Genomic DNA, 15,912 nt, shown 5'->3' with positions numbered 1-15,912 from the left:
GTTTTTGCCTACAATTCTGCAACAATAAAAAAAAATATCACATCAAGAATAAATCCCCACCCCAATAAATGTTTATTTACAGACTCTACATTTTAGACCCGAGAATCTTGTAAATCAACAGTGTTTCTAACTTCATGTCTATGCCCCATGTGTGATTTGTGAAGAAACCTGTAAACTATTGACTACATACCACTGTGCAATATTCTTTCTTTTTGATATATTTGTTATAACAGTTAATTGTTTGAATTTGGACAGAAACCCAGCAAGGGAAAGAACAAACATTTTAGAGTAAACATCCATCTTATACCATTATCTATGTTAACATGAGATTAAATAGCTTTCTTTTTAAATTAAAGAAAATGCCTATGAGATATCTGCAGATTATCCTTGCCTTGCCTCAACACAGTATAACTTTCAATTCTACAGATTTCCTAGTCACTGATACACACCAAAGGCAACGTTTGGTTGTCTACACGTGACACCTCTGAAGCAAATGCAAACAAGCAATATATCAAATCTTTACTCTTTCTGTTCTTTCATCCTAAAGTAAGATGTACAGTTTTCAGAAACATACACACTGATGACAATTAGGATGCTGGGGTCAAGGGGATTGAGACTGTCAATATAACTTGATAGTCCATTCTGAATCATCCCACTACACACAAAGTGAAAAAGGAAGCCAGTTGATCACAATAAAGGACAATGACATCTAAAACAATCTGTTTAACAGGCTGTTGGGTTATGAATCAATGCAAAGGAACTAGTAAATGATGAATGTAGAATATTAATTGTGACTATCCTTCATATCAGTACATGTTAAGATATTGATTTGTTACCCATCATATCCCACTTAAATAGTTTGATTCTAATTGTTAAAATAATATGACAGATTTTCAAATGTCCCTTCCTTTAGAGACAGTGATGGAAAACCTAAAGAAAACAATAACTGTTCTGTAATCAGAAATAAAAAGGTGCATTAACTCTTCTTTTCCCATCCTTTACAGTAAATGCACTTCTAAAAAAAAGAGTTTATTGTATCTGTGTATGGTCTGGATGTTAGATGGAACAGTCTACTTCTGGTTCTTGAGCAGTTCGTCAATCTGGGTTTTGAACATGTTCTTGACGTCCTCCAGGTCGAGTCTCAGCTCCTCTGCCTCCTCAGCCTTCTCTCCATACATCTGGAGGATGGTGTTGTGTCTCTGCTCCAGCTCCTACAATAGTCAGTCGCACAACACAGGCTCAGAGGACAACACTAGATCTATATAGTCACAAGAGGGTTTACTAATGGACTTTACCTTTCCTTTATCTGTGCCTAGATGGTCACACATCTCTGCCCAGTAACTCATCTTGTAAGATGTCAGTTTTCACATAACATCTTGGTTTTTAATTAAAGAATCACAACAAGGATTGACCCTAATATGATTACAATGGCTTAGTGGCACTTGTATTTCACTGGCTTAGTGGCACTTGTATTTCACTGGCTTAGTGGCACTTGTATTTCACTGGCTTAGTGGCACTTGTATTTCACTGGCTTAGTGGCACTTGTATTTCACTGGCTTAGTGGCACTTGTATTTCACTGGCTTAGTGGCACTTGTATTTCACTGGCTTAGTGGCACTTGTATTTCACTGGCTTAGTGGCACTTGTATTTCACTGGCTTAGTGGCACTTGTATTTCACTGGCTTAGTGGCACTTGTATTTCACTGGCTTAGTGGCACTTGTATTTCACTGGCTTAGTGGCACTTGTATTTCACTGGCTTAGTGGCACTTGTATTTCACTGGCTTAGTGGCACTTGTATTTCACTGGCTTAGTGGCACTTGTATTTCACTGGCTTAGTGGCACTTGTATTTCACTGGCTTAGTGGCACTTGTGTGAACTGATCCTCTCCTCACCTGAAGTTGTACTTTCAGTGTGGGGATCTCCTTCACACTGTCCTCCATCTCCTCATTCTGATTGGTCAATCTGACCATCTCCTCCGCCATGGACGAGCGAGTCCTCTCCAGACTAGCAATCTCCAGCTAAGGGAGAAAGAGATGAGAGAGGGAGGGAGGGAGACGAGAAGCAAGAGGTAATATCCCTGGAAAGCATTGTTTTTCAACAATAGTATATTTGTAAATCACTTCATTGAAAACCAGAAGGCATTTAAAGAAATGCATGTAGGACACTTCCAACGGCAGTCCTCAAAGCAAGGTGTCAGACAGGCAGCTGGTACCTGTAGCTGTGCTATCTCTCCCTCTCTGAGTTTGAGCTGGGATTGCAGGTTCTCTATGATGCTGGAGCCTCCACTGAGCCGAGCCGCCTCGTACAGGTTGGTCCCACTCATAGACATCGTCATCGTCCCCAATGAGTGACCCAGAGAGTCCTCCTGACGAAATTCAAAACAGGTCTGTCTTGTTAACCATCCAACCTCAAACGAACCAAATATGCAAACTAGTTAGGATTTGGCCCTTTGTCATATGTTCCCTATTCATCTTACTTAGCTGCATGTAATAAACAAAACAAAAACAGAACTTTCTAGGTCACCATCCCAAATACAGGGCTAGAAATGGAAGTCTGGCTGGGTACAAAAGCATAAAAGGTGTGCCTGTGGCAAGTACCTGGGAGAAGGAGGAGTGCAGGCCGGCGTGGTCTACCCCACTGATGGAGCTGGAACGGGACAGGGAGGGGGTGGATGAGGCTGGGGGCTCACCCACAGAGTGAACCAATACCTTCCGCTCCTAATGACAGAGAAACATCATATACATCAGGCCAGTCTCACTCCACACAGATTGATTTAAGAACAGACACACACGGCTGGTCATTGATATAGAACTTACATTGACAAATAGATCTACCTTTTCCTTCAGGGCCTCTTGTGCTAGGTAGCATTTCTTCTTCTCTTGCTCCACCTTCATTTTCTCCATCTCCAGCTGATTGGTCAGGAGGAGCTGGCGGGAGGAACAGAGAAGGTTACAGTTGTGTAAGAAGTGTTGTTCCATTACTGAAGGGTGAGTAGGGCAGGGGAGGGAACATACCTTCTCCTTCTTGGCCTCCTCCTGTGTTCGAGTGTGCTCTCCCCTCAGATTATCCAGCTCCACATGCTCCCTACACCATAAGGATGACAGGAAATGGCCATTAATGGAAAGGCTCCAAAGCTTTGTAATGGATAGCTGCTAGGTCCAACTTAAGGAAAGTAAAGGCAACTGACTACTATGCAACAGTTATAGTCTCACAAAACCTATGAAAAAAGCCCCCCAGTACCTGCTGCTGTCATCCTCCAGTTTCTCCCGCCTGGTCTTCTCTGCGTCCAGCTGACCGTGGAGACGCCCTTTCTCTTGTCGAAGCAGGGAATTCTGGGACTCCAGTGAGGCCAGCTGGGCCTTAATAGCCATCAGCTCCTCAGTTGCTGCACGCTCCTTTTCCACGGCAACAGCCAGCTGGGCCTGTGCTTCAACTGTTGAGTTAAAGGGTGGGAGGTTAAAGGAATTACATATGAAACATATATATATTTTTTTTTAAATAGGAACAATCGGTTGTCCAGAGGAGACTCTTAAAAAGCTTGTTACAAACTAGAGTAACTTTTGAGAGTAACCTAGTCGATCTGAGATGCTCTTCTCCAGTTTCTCCCATGATGCCGTCTGGCCCCCCAGCGAGGCCTGCAGGTTCTCGATCTGTCTGAGCAGCGGCCGCGTTGCAGAGGTAACACTCTGACTCAGTTCTTGGTTCCTGGTCTCCGCCCCCTGCAGTCTCTACGGAGACAACCAGCAAACACATCAGTGTGTGACCTTTGACCCCTAACACAAGCACGGCTTCCCCTTGCAGACAACTCCAAAGAAGTCATTAGTGTCTCTTACCTGCTGCAGGTCACTGATCTCCTCCCTCAGGTAGTCTTCTTTCCTGGCCTGCTGCTGTTCAGCCCTCTGCAGAGCCAGCCGCAGATCAGCCACCTGGTTGACCAGAGCATCCTGCTGCATGCGGGCCTCCTCCTGGGCCTTCACCAGGGCCAGAGCCAGCTCCTCCTTGGCCTGGGTCTCCCTGCTCAAAGCAGCCTCCTGGGCCTCGCTGGCATGGCTTGCCTTGGCTTTGTGCAGTGCAGCCAGTTCCCTGACATCACAGACACACGTTGACATTTTAGTCATTTAGCAGACGCTCTTATCAACAGTGACTTAAAGGAGCGACTCGGGTTAAGTGACTTGCTAATCGACAGATTTTTCACTAGTGCGCTCGGCGATTCGAACCAGCGACCTTTCAATTACTGGCCCAACGCTCTTAACTTCTGGCTACCTTCCGTCACATTACACTGACTTGGATATACTGTATGAGTTGGTGCTTCTGTGACCGTCTGTGACCGTCTTTACCCGTCAGAACGTTATGTCTTTGTGGGGTTTCAAAATGACAAGCACATTGCACGTCTGAAGCAGGAGTAAGAAAAGTAGGGTGGTGTGAGTTATTATTTCACCAGTGTGAGTTATACTAGTAGAGTGGAGTACAGAATGTATCCTCACTTGTAGGAGTTGTCGAGGGCAGCCTGCAGGCTCCTGTTGTTTTCCAGGAGCTCCTCTGAGTCACTCTGGAGTTTGGTCATGTCCTTCTCCTGGCGCTCCACCACCACGTTCAGCTTCTTAATGTTGTCCCTGTGCTGCTTCTCCACTTCCTCCTTCTCATCCAGAACCTTCAGACACATATACAGCCAGGCAGGGTTAAATACCAAATGGGCTTTCAGGATCAGGATACACTTCTGATGACTACTGAAGGAATGTGATTGTTCAATAAAATCCTTCAAATTAAAGATATCTACACTACCGTTCAAAAGGTTGGGGTCACTTAGAAATGTCCTTGTTTTTGAAAGAAAAACACATTTTGATGTCCATTAACATAACATCAAATTGACCAGAAATACAGTGTAAACATTGCTAATGTTGTAAACAGACGCCTCACAAGTCCTCAAATGGCAGCTTCATTAAGTAGTACCTGCAAAACACCAGTCTCAACATCAACAGTGAAGAGGCGACTCCGGGATGCTGGCCTTCTAGGCAGAGTTCCTCTGTCCAGTGTGTGTTCTTTTGCCCATCTAATCTTCCCTTTTTATTGTCCAGTCTGAGATATGGCTTTTTCTTTGACACTCTGCCTAGAAGGCCAGCATCCCAGAGTCACCTCTTCACTGTTGACGGTGAGACTGGTGTTTTGGGGGTATTATTTAATGAAGCTGCCAGTTGAGGACTAGACACTCATGTACATATTCTCTTGCTCAGTTGAGCACTGGGTCCTCCCACTCCTCTTTCTATTCTGGTTAGAGTCCGTTTGCGCTGTTCTGTGAAGGGAGTAGTACACAGAGTTGTACGAGATCTTCAGTTTCTTTGCAATTTCTCACATGGAATAGCCTTCATTTCTCAGAACAAGAATAGACTGATGAGTTTCAGACAAAAGTTATTTGTTTCTGGCCATTTTGAGCCTGTAATTAAACCCACAAATGCTGATGCTCCAGATACTCAACTAGTCTAAAGAAGGCCAGTTTTATTGCTTCTTTAAATCAGAACAACAGTTTTCAGCTGCGCTACCATAATTGCAAAAGGGTTTTCTAATGATCATTTAGCCTTTTAAAATGATAAACTTGGATTAGCTAACACAACATGCCATTGGAACACAGGAGTGATGGTTGCTGATAACGGGCCTATGTAGATCTTCTATTAAAAAAATCTGTCATTTACAACATTAACAATGTCTACACTGTATTTCTGATCAATATGATGTTATTTTAAATGGCCAAAAATGTGCTTTTCTTCCAAAACCAAGGACATTTCTAAGTGACCCCAAACTTTTGAACAGTACTGTATATTTCCACTGACCTGCTGTAGGTGTTTGAGCTCTTCCTCCTGATCTTTCAGCTTCTTGTTCTGTTTGGTGATTTTGGTCTCGCTCTCCTTCTCCTTCACACGCAGCTTCTTGATGATGTTGGAGTGCTGCAGCTGCTGCTTGGACAGCTTCTCACCCTCCTCCAGCAGTTCGCGGATCTGCTCCTCCTTCTCTCTGATGATCTCCATAGTCTCGTTGGAGTTCAGTCTGGTGGACAGCTCTTCCCTCATCCCCTTTATCTCCTCCGGAGGAAACATAACAGTAAAATAGACTGGAGAGGCTGTGCATAATGTGACTATCATGGTCACAAATTTTCAGTTATTTGACTCAATGATCTTAAATCAATTCTTATGGGGGTAGAGTAACCAGGGACAGTAATACCTGACACAGACAGAGATATCGGTTTGTGTTTTACCTTCTTGGCAATATCCCTCTCCTTGCACGCTAGCTGGGCTTTCCTCTCTGTGTCTGCGATGCGCTGGGTGAACTCCTCCTTCAGAGACTGCACACTGGAACTCTCCTCCTTAAGACCTATCACCTCACTGCAACACACAGAGACTTCTCAGTCTCTTAAAGGACCATCCTTATCTATAGACTATACTTCACCATAGACACAACCAAGAGGACAAATTGGCCGACAAACTATTTGCTATTTACTTTACCATTCATGTATAGATGGGTTAGCTGTTTAGAAACAAAACTGACACATGCGAAACTATGGGGCAAAACAGACATGGTTGGCTTAGATCGTTGACAACATGTAACCTATATTTCATCTCCAAATGTTTATTGAAAACAAATACATTTGCACAATTAGCACTAGTCTCTCACATACATTATTACAGTTGTTGGTTAGTTTGCTAGTACATTTTGGCCATATTAGCATTGACATGAAAATCAGTTAAAATAAGACAAGATAAAAACTAGCTGAAACAAGACACCTGCGATTCCCCACATGACAGATTCTTGTCATTATTGCTAGCTATCTGACCGTTCAGAATCATAACAAAGCACAGCTTCAGGCTTTGTGCATCATTTTTGTGACTTTGTCAGCCAACACCTACTTTTTCCATGACAAAGACTGACCAGGTGAAAGCTATGATCCCTTATTGATGTCAGTTGTTAAATCCACTTCAATCAGTGTAGATGAAGAGGAGGAGACAAGTTAAATAAGGATTTTTAAGCCTTGAGACAATTGAGACACGGATTGTGTATGTGTGCCATTCAGAGGGTGAATTGGCAAGACAACATATTGAAGTGCACTTGAACAGGTATGGTAGCAGGTGACAGTCACAACGGTTTGAGTGTGTCAAGAACTGCAACGCTGCTGGGTTTTTCACGCTCAATAGTTTCCTGTGTGTATCAACAACGGTCGACCACCCAAAGGACGTCCAGCCAACATGACACAGCTGTGGGAAGCATTAGAGTCAACATGGGCCAGTATCCCTGTGGAACGCTTGACACCTTATTGAGTCCATGCCCCCACGAGGCTGTTCTGAGGGCAAAAGGGGGTGTAACTTAATATTAGGAAAGTGTTCCTAATGTTTTGTACACTCAGTGTATTTCCATAGGTGTGTTTGGAGAATGCTTCTTTCTGCTCTTACAATGCATTTAAGAAATGGGTTTTAAACATTGTTAGGATCTTTATACTCACTCTTTAAGGTTGTCACACTCCTCCTCCAGCCTGGCTTTGTCTTTGCTGACTGACAGCAGCTGTAACTCCCTCTTCTCAAGGCGGCTTGACAGCTCATCAATTACCTACAAAGAAATGATTTTCCACAAACCAACGCATTGAAAACACTGATAAGGCACCTTAATAAATGATTAGTACTTCATTCTTGTCACACAGTCTCCATCAAATGTGTTGTTCAAATTGAGGTGCACATTGTTTAATTCATGATGGTTTGGGAGAATGCATCTTATCCACAGACTATTTACTTTGGCATATGAACAGGATTGTCCAACCAGGTGTTTTACTATTCTGCTCTCCAGGCGTTGGTATTTTAAAAAAGGGGACACACCAACTCATGCACACACAAGCAGTTCATTAAAAAGTGTTGTTACAAGTCACAAAGGTCATGTTCTGAACAGGTGTGTTACCTTTTGAAGCTCCAGAATCTGACATGTTGACACCCCTCTTTTCTCTTCCGTTATTGGTGGGGGCAACTGTTCCTCATGGTCAGGGGTGGGACCTGACAGCGTGACGTCCGCCTCTGATTCCTGTTCTATTAGGTCCTCAGGCTGCTCGCTGTTAACAGGTGTAGCACTGCGACCACTCTCCTCCATCTCATTCTCATCCAGAGACTGATCCTTCATTGTTTCTGTTAGCCCCTCTTCATCATCTTCTTCCTCCTCCTGCTGCTTCTCCTCCTCTTCTTTTTCCCGTTCCTGTGCAGTGGTTGCCACTCTGACAGGCGGAGAAGGCGTGGGCCCTGCGGTGACAGATGCCAGTGTCCGGCTCCCTGGGATCTCATCATCAGAATTGACTTCGCTGACACTGCGGCTGTCCAGGGACTGCATGCTGAACGAGTCGATGCGCTCAAAGGCATCTGAGGAGGATCCACAGCTCTCGGTCAGCTTGGGGTAGTCCTCTAAGCGGGGGAAGTCCCCACAGGCAGAGGCTGAGAGAAGCTGGAAGGAGCCCTGCATCAGGTGGAGGCCTGCTTTGGCCTCTGCTATCTCCTGCCTGGAACTGGCTGAACTCTCGCTCTGTACACTCTCATGGTCCAAAACCTCAATATCACTAGTGGTGGAGGTGCCTGAGGAGAAGGCGCTGACAGGAGGGGAGGGGGTGTTGCTCTGTCTGTCCTCCGATTTAGGGGAGGGTGTGTCACTCTGCCTGTCCTCCACTTTGGGGTCTTTGGCCTCCAATAAGATTTCCCTAGGGGGTGTGGGAGGAGATGGATTGAAGGGGGGCTCTAGTTCAGTGTTGACGGTGGGTTCAGAGATGTGATCATCATAATCATGTTGGGTTTCTGAGGGAGTAAATGGTCGTTCAGTTCGTGCATCCTCAGAAACAGCAGTTGTATCATCCACAGTTGATTCTATCCAGCTCTCACTGATTAGTAGGCTGTCAGTGTCATCAGGAGAATCACCCTGAGCCAGGACTGGAGAGTCTGGTGTCTGAACGAGAACAATTTCAGAGGAAGACCATAGACTTGAGGACTCAGTCAGGACAGCCTGGTTCTCAGTAGCTTCCTGGTCTTCCAGTCTGTTGGTCTCTGTCAGGCCTGTCTTGTGAGGGTCCACATCGTCCTTGTCCTCCTCATCCTTCTCCTGTGGCCGCCTGTGGGACTTGGTGGGCGGCACAGAGACTACCTGAGTGTCCATGACACCCTGGAGCTCTCCTGAGGGCAGAAAAGCACTGAAGAAGTTCTCTGTTTCATCCACAACCATGCGGGTGACAGGGGTCGTGATGGCCTCAGATGATGGGGGGAGAGTTGTGGTGCATTCCTCCGGGGGAGAGTCCCATTGTGTCATCCCCCATCCACCGCTCAATGGAGTCTTCCCTGGTAGATCTAACGTGAAAACCCTTGTTGGTTAATGTCGAGAAGATAAGGTCATATAAACTCCAAAGCATATCACATATTAGCTTTATTGGGTAGAGTACATTATACACCTCGTTATGACTACCTTCCTTATCAAGATGACTAGTGTCTTGCTTCCATTGGTAATCACATCAATAATGTTCAAACGAAAAAGGTTGTATAATGTTGACCCCAAAACAACAGCACACTGACATGCTAAACTAGCTAGTTAGATAACGTTATTTTACCTACCGTCATAAGGCATTACCACTGTGTCACCCCATTCGTCTTCTTTAATGTCCAGTACGCGGTCGATGGACTTCTGAGCTGTTGTCAAAGCTTGTTTGGCAAAGCTTGACAGTTGGGTAGAACTGAACCAACTCATAGCGGTCTATTGCTAGCTAGCTAACGTTAGTGACCAGGTTAGCTAGCTAGGAGTATGCACTTTCAAATGAGGTTAGCTAACAATATAGTTGACTTATGACAATCTCGATCTGGTATAGCTAAGTTTTGTTACTCCAAAAAAGGAAATGCTAAGCAGCGAGTTGTCTAACTTGGCTACCTAGCTAACGTTAGCTGGTTAGGCAACTAATGTTAGCTAGCTAACAACAATCAGGCAAACCTTTCATCGATCCACGTCAAAGAATACTCCATAGAGAAAGCTCGGTAATCCATAAAGTGCAATGAAACGCCTTGCCTCAATCATGACATGTTTAAATGTTATGCTGCTTCATGAACCGTCTTTCGCCTGCACCGTCGATTTGTTTTGGTATTTTTGGCGACTGGCTAGCTGAGCTAGGTACTTCCTGTCCACGTAGCAGCAACCACCCACATGTGACGTCATGCTACCGTCTGATGAAGTGGAGGCTCCTGTCCTGAAGGGCCCACACGCGTTTATCGAAGGAAGAATGATTACTGGGTAACTCTGTTGACATTAACCAAACTGGAACTGTGAGTACTACCAAGAGTACAGTTAATGTAATGCCACGACTAAATGTATCGTTCGAACTACAACTGATGAACGCTTGCCAACTAAAAAAGGAAGTAAATAGATTTGTTATACTGTTAACCACCGCTACCTCAGCTGAGGGTAGTTTTCCGTCGGAGTAATCCTTTCATGGTTCACTGTTTGTTTTATTGTTCACATTACTACTTGTGTTATCTAATTTGTGTTCTTTAATTTTTTTAATGCAGGAGATCGTTTTCAATTCACTCAATATCGTTAGTCTGAATGCTAGGGGTTTGAGAAATCTTACAAAAAGGAAAGCTTTATTTTTATATTGTAAACGCTGTAACGCAGATTTTGTCCTTCTTCAGGAAACTCATTCGGGTGAAAATGTCAAATAATTTTGGAAATCACAACGGGGAGATATTTCCTATTTCAGTCATGGATCAAATCATTCTGCCGGTGTTTTGACACTTATTCACAAGTTTAAAGGTGACGTTCTAGAATCCACATCTTCACAAGATGGGAGTTGGGTCGTAGTATCTTCAACTTGACAATGCTTTTACTCAGTATTTTTCTAATTATTTCAGGGGATTTTAACGAAGCCCTCAAAATAGCAATATTATCACCACATTATACAAGGATCTCTGTGTTGAGGATGCCTGGCATTATTTCAATCCGGATACAAAGGGTTATACCTGGACTTGGGTCATGGAAGTAGATGGGTATTTTTCAAATATAAAGTCAGTGGTAGCCATTAAACGCACTGAAAGAACCTTTGGAGAAAAAGAGATGATGAGCAAGCTTGACAGTATTCAGGTCTTTACAACTAGAATTAGAACAGCTTTACACAGATCTGGTAAAGGGTGCCTTAGTAAGGTCAAGAGCCAAATGGATTGAAGAGGGGGATAGAAACACTAGTTACTTTCTTGCACTTGAAAGGAGAAACTACAAAAGAAAGTCTATAACTACACTCAAAATTAACTAAGTTTTATGCAAAGATCCCATTACAATATCATAATTTGTCAATTCCTTTTATGAAAACCTTTACAGCTCTCAATTTCAGGAAGATGGTTGTGGAACCTACTTTTGCCACATTCAGAATTATGTCAGTTTGATTCACCTGTGGCAATTGAAGAAATTAGAGAGGCTCTGAATTCAATGCAAAAGGCTAAATCACCTGGCCCTGATGGCCTGTCAGTTGAATTCTACAGACAGTTTTGGGAGTTACTAGAAGACCTGATTTTTTTAATGTTTCAAGATTGCATTAAAAATGGGGAAATGGTCTCCACTATGAAACAGGGCTTTATTTAATTGATTCTGAAGCCCTATAAAGACCTGTGTCTCATTGACAATTTGAGACCAATTACTTTATTAAATATTGATTGCTCTGGTTTATGCCAAAAGGTTAAAGAAAGGAATAGATACCCATTATAAGTGAAACTCAAACAGGATTTACGAAGGGCCGTCACATAAGCTTATAGATTATTCAGATGCAATTGACTCAGATGTGGTTGTCTTATTTTTGGACTTCTATAAAGCCTTTGACACAATTGAACATGAATTTCTCTTTAGGTCTCTTAAACTTTTTGGATTTGGTGATAAAATTTTCAAAGTAATTTGCATGTTTTACAAAGATATAAATGGTTCTGTGTTACTAAACCTTAATACTTCCAAAAGATTCAGTATCAACAGAAGTGTAATCTGTTTAATAAGTTGGGAGGTCTTCAATTTTTACTGAAATGTAATTATATTCCTGAAAGATTACCTGCAACAAAAAAAAACAGCTTCTATCTCAAGACCATCAGACTGCTAAACAGAAAATCAAATCAAATGTTATTTGTCACACATGCCGAATACAACAGGTGTAGATCTTACAGTGAAATACTTACTTACAAGCCCTTAACCAATAAAGCAGTTTTAAGAAAATGATATTCTTGTTAAGGGCTTGTAAGTAAGCATTTCACTGTAAGATCTACACCTGTTGTATTCGGCGTGTGTGACAAATACAATTTGATTTGATTTTCTGTTTAGCAGTCTGATGGTCTTGAGAGAGAAGCTGTTTTTCAGTCTCTCAGTCCCAGCTTTGATGCACTTGTATTGACCTCACCTTCTGGATGGTAAAGGGGTGAACAGGCAGTGGCTCGGGTGGTTGTTGTCCTTGATGATCTTTTTGGCCTTCCTGTGACATTGGGTGCTATAGGTGTCCTGGAGGGCAGGTAGTTTTCCCCCGGTGATGCATTGTGCAGACGGCAACTGAACCACCATTGTGGGGTGTTGAGGATCAGCGAAGTGGAGATGTAGTTTCCTACTTTCACCACCTGGGGGCGGCCCTTTAGGAAGTCCAGGACCCAATTGCACAGGGCGGGGTTGAGACCCAAGGCCTCCAGCTTAATGATGAGATTGGAGGGTACTATGGTGTTAAATGCTGAGTCAATGAACAGCATTCTTACATGGGTTTTCCTCTTGTCCAGATGGGATTGTGCAGTGTGATGGCGATTGCATGGTCTATGGACCTCTAGGGGCGGTATGCAAGCTGAAGTGGGTCTAGGGTGGCAGGTAAGGAACACATTTGAACATGATGGATATGCAACAAGGAAAACCATTTACCCACTCAGGCCTGAAGTCTCAGTCATAAATCTCCCAAGACTTTGCTCTTCAAACTCCGCTTTACCTCATAGAACGAGTATGTTCTCCAACATCAAGCACCAGATGTCACTGTCTGGTACATTGCCAACAGAATACAGGGGATTTGACATGACAACGAAACTAGAAGTTTTACCGTGTATTTAATTGAAAATATGTAAGTCAATGCATTTCATCTCCAGTTCTCTGACAGACTTGTAGACACACAGATATGTTTTGTGTAGGAAAACATTTATTCCAGTTATGTCTGGGTGTGTGAAACCCAATGAAGGAATTACTGCAACGAAATCAAAAACATTAATAAAGAACTCACAAAAAAAAAGTAAAATAAGAGAGTTTATTGTTTAAGTATGGTACTGTTCTCTTTTCTCCAGTGCAAGAGAGCTTGTGAGGTTGTAGTGCATATAACACAGAGATATCACTAACCATTCCAGATATGAAATATGACAGTGGAGTAGTTTGGCTTTCCAGAATCAAATGTGTAGATAGAGACTTGAGTCTTAACTTGGCTGCAGGCTGAACAGTTCCCTTGAAATTTGAAATAAATATAGTGGAATTCGATAACAATTTATTACCAGATACCTTTCATCATAGTATTCTTAAACAGAAAACCTACCTTTCGCTGTGGTGTACAGACCATCAACGTCACTAAACAAACACCATGTTGTTCATAGGAATGTAGGCACTGCAGACAAAGCAGAAAGTCGTGAAGCTGTCGTGAAATGCATATTCCCTTACATGTACATATGGACTTGTCTAGTGATAATCAGCAATTGAAAACTCATATTGATGCTATTTTGAAGACATCCGTGGCACAAGCAGCTAAAATGGGGGGGAAAAGCAGTTATCAAATCTATTTATTGATAGCAAACACAGAAGGTCCTATCACACAACCTGGTTGCAGAGCGTCTCAATTCCAGAATACACATCTAATGCTGTCTGTTTAAACCAGGTCATAAAACACTTTATTTATATTTTAACTAGCTAAATAAAACACGCACATTTCCTTTTAGTGTCTAATCATTTACCAGCAATAACTACGTTTTCATCAACAGGTTTTATGCGAGTCATATCGTCATATCGTAATTTTTTAAAATAATAACAGCTGTGATCGAAACAGGTACAGTTTCCGTAAAATTGTATAAATGTAGACAGATAATTTGTTCATTCGACATGGTGGGATCTTTTTGTGTCGGTAAAATTAATTATGCAAGAAATGGTGGTTAAACGCCTTTATGAACAAATATAGACAAATAACATCATACCAAAGTCAATTGGGAGCCACGCGATTATATGGTGTGTGGTCCTCCCACTATGTCTTGGGAAACCATGCAGTTTATTAGGCTACATATTAAATAAATTATGATGAACTTCACAGGGTGGTGAAAGTGTACAGCGATCTCGATTTCAAATAAATATCGACAGATTTACTCTGGTGACATGAGGCTTGATGCTTGATGCTTGATGCTTGACTGCCATTTGACAAATGTTATATAAATAATAATATAAAGCATTACTAGCAGACCAAAGCTCTGGTTAAACGGATGCCCTCAGATAACTCTGGGCCCAGTGTCCTCAGTCAAGTTTAGAGCCTACGTGCAATAACATGATTATCTGAAGGACACACAGCTGCCATCACGCAAATATACTCCCCTGTAAACTACAAAGATCATCCTGCAACACTAACGAGCTTAGAGTGCCAAGCTATCTCACTGACATTGAACCCTACATGCACTCCTGCATAAACAGGAAACACCTGAGCCTAAAGCAGACATTACCAGTCCCTAAATCCACGCTTCCTTGACACACATACATTTCTTGGCACCCCCCTACTGGTCGGGTGCCAAGAGAAAAGGACTTTGCTGTGCACCAATGGGGCTCCTGCTCTGGCTAAGAGCAGGCCCACCTCCAACTCTTCAGGACCAGTCAGAAGACCAACACGACGAGACTCCACCTACATTATTCTGTGTATACATTCTGCTGTAAACTCTGGCTGGGGAGCCTAATTTTTCTGACTCCTCACAGAGTCATATTGCTTAGGTCCGTGCACGATAAACGGCAGGACAAGATCTCTTTGACTCAATAAACTGCCTTTTTGATACACCTGATTCCACTCTGTCCAGCGTCGTTGTTTTGCATTCCCTCTCCAGTATGTAAACACTAACACAAATACAAATATTCTCGTTTATTCAAAATAATCTCATGTAGAGTAGCCTACAAGCACATCATACCCGCACTACGAGTTGTTTGCTAGAGTAGGCACATTTGCTATTCAACGCAACAGTATTTGTGACAACTATCGGTAGAGTTTAAAATGCAATGGAAACACCATTGAATCTTAGATTTTTATTCGGTACATGAACATTTAAGCCAAAAAGTACATTTGTGTCCACTACGTCATCATGCACTGATTTGTATCCTCAACATGTTAATTGGGTGGGAAAATGTGCATATTTTCTTTATGCCGATTTTAGAATATTCGCAAGAAAATGTGTCACCAATTGGATGGAGACCTAGCTACAGACTGTGTATTTGTGGATGCCATAGCCGTGATAATTCTCTTTACAACACATGCAGCGTGGGAAGAAAAAAAAACGCACTAACAATACTACATTCTAGCTGTACAAATGTACAAATCTAATAGTTTCAATATAATACAAGACAAAGCAGACTATGAAAGAAAAATACGTTCAAAAATATTGTACCCATTTATTCCACAAATGTATAATCAATCGTTTGTATATCTAATAGACTGGCTTTTTACAGTGATCATGGAAATCTGTGCAGGACATAAGGGTACTTGAACAAGCAAGGACTAGTTAGCTTTTGAATTGATCTATTGTTTAATTTAGAATACATTTTGTAATAACATACCAACATGCTGTTTATTCACCTCCTAGCAATTATGGAGTAGAGTCCACAAACTATTGTGTGGAATTCTGGGTGCAGTAGGGGCTGTAA

At 42.5% G+C, this 15,912-nt stretch overlaps 1 protein-coding gene and 1 long non-coding RNA gene across 5 annotated transcripts; one reads left to right on the top strand and one right to left on the bottom strand.

Annotated features, from left to right (window-relative positions):
- Positions 1-53: 53 nt before the first annotated feature.
- Positions 54-10,203, bottom strand: tmf1 (TATA element modulatory factor 1). 4 transcript variants are annotated; one of them, XM_020491662.2, is made up of 15 exons: positions 9,612-10,203; positions 7,933-9,350; positions 7,487-7,590; positions 6,248-6,374; positions 5,826-6,071; positions 4,485-4,651; positions 3,834-4,083; positions 3,572-3,728; positions 3,241-3,433; positions 3,015-3,084; positions 2,817-2,927; positions 2,598-2,717; positions 2,213-2,365; positions 1,893-2,018; positions 54-1,211 (listed from the first exon to the last, which is right to left on the bottom strand). In XM_020491662.2, the coding sequence occupies exons 1-15, from the start codon at positions 9,742-9,744 to the stop codon at positions 1,071-1,073; spliced, it is 3,516 nt and encodes a 1,171-aa protein (XP_020347251.1). In that variant the 5' UTR covers positions 9,745-10,203; the 3' UTR covers positions 54-1,070. The 4 variants fall into 4 exon arrangements, with proteins under 4 accessions (XP_020347251.1, XP_031660331.1, XP_020347241.1 ...); XM_031804471.1 differs by having other exon boundaries at positions 2,835-2,927; XM_020491652.2 differs by having other exon boundaries at positions 5,826-6,074; positions 9,612-10,202.
- LOC116357416 (uncharacterized) lies at positions 10,189-15,059 on the top strand. The gene is made up of 2 exons (XR_004205396.1): positions 10,189-10,310; positions 12,780-15,059. It is a non-coding gene; the product is annotated as an uncharacterized LOC116357416 (long non-coding RNA).
- Positions 15,060-15,912: the final 853 nt, after the last annotated feature.

This window comes from Oncorhynchus kisutch, linkage group LG1, assembly GCF_002021735.2.
Source record: "Oncorhynchus kisutch isolate 150728-3 linkage group LG1, Okis_V2, whole genome shotgun sequence".
Taxonomy (NCBI): Eukaryota; Metazoa; Chordata; class Actinopteri; order Salmoniformes; family Salmonidae; genus Oncorhynchus; species Oncorhynchus kisutch.
Note: the sequence above shows the minus strand (reverse complement) of the source record. Positions and strands in the feature narration are given on the sequence as shown.

Excerpts from the sequence above, each read along its gene's own strand:
- tmf1 (XM_020491652.2), bottom strand. The coding sequence starts at position 9,744 with ATGAGTTGGTTCAGTTCTACCCAACTGTCAAGCTTTGCCAAACAAGCT. Across the intron at positions 7,591-7,932 it reads AGATTCTGGAGCTTCAAAAG|GTAATTGATGAGCTGTCAAG; the intron begins GTAACACACCTG and ends ATTTCTTTGTAG. Across the intron at positions 3,085-3,240 it reads CTGGAGGATGACAGCAGCAG|GGAGCATGTGGAGCTGGATA; the intron begins GTACTGGGGGGC and ends CTTATGGTGTAG.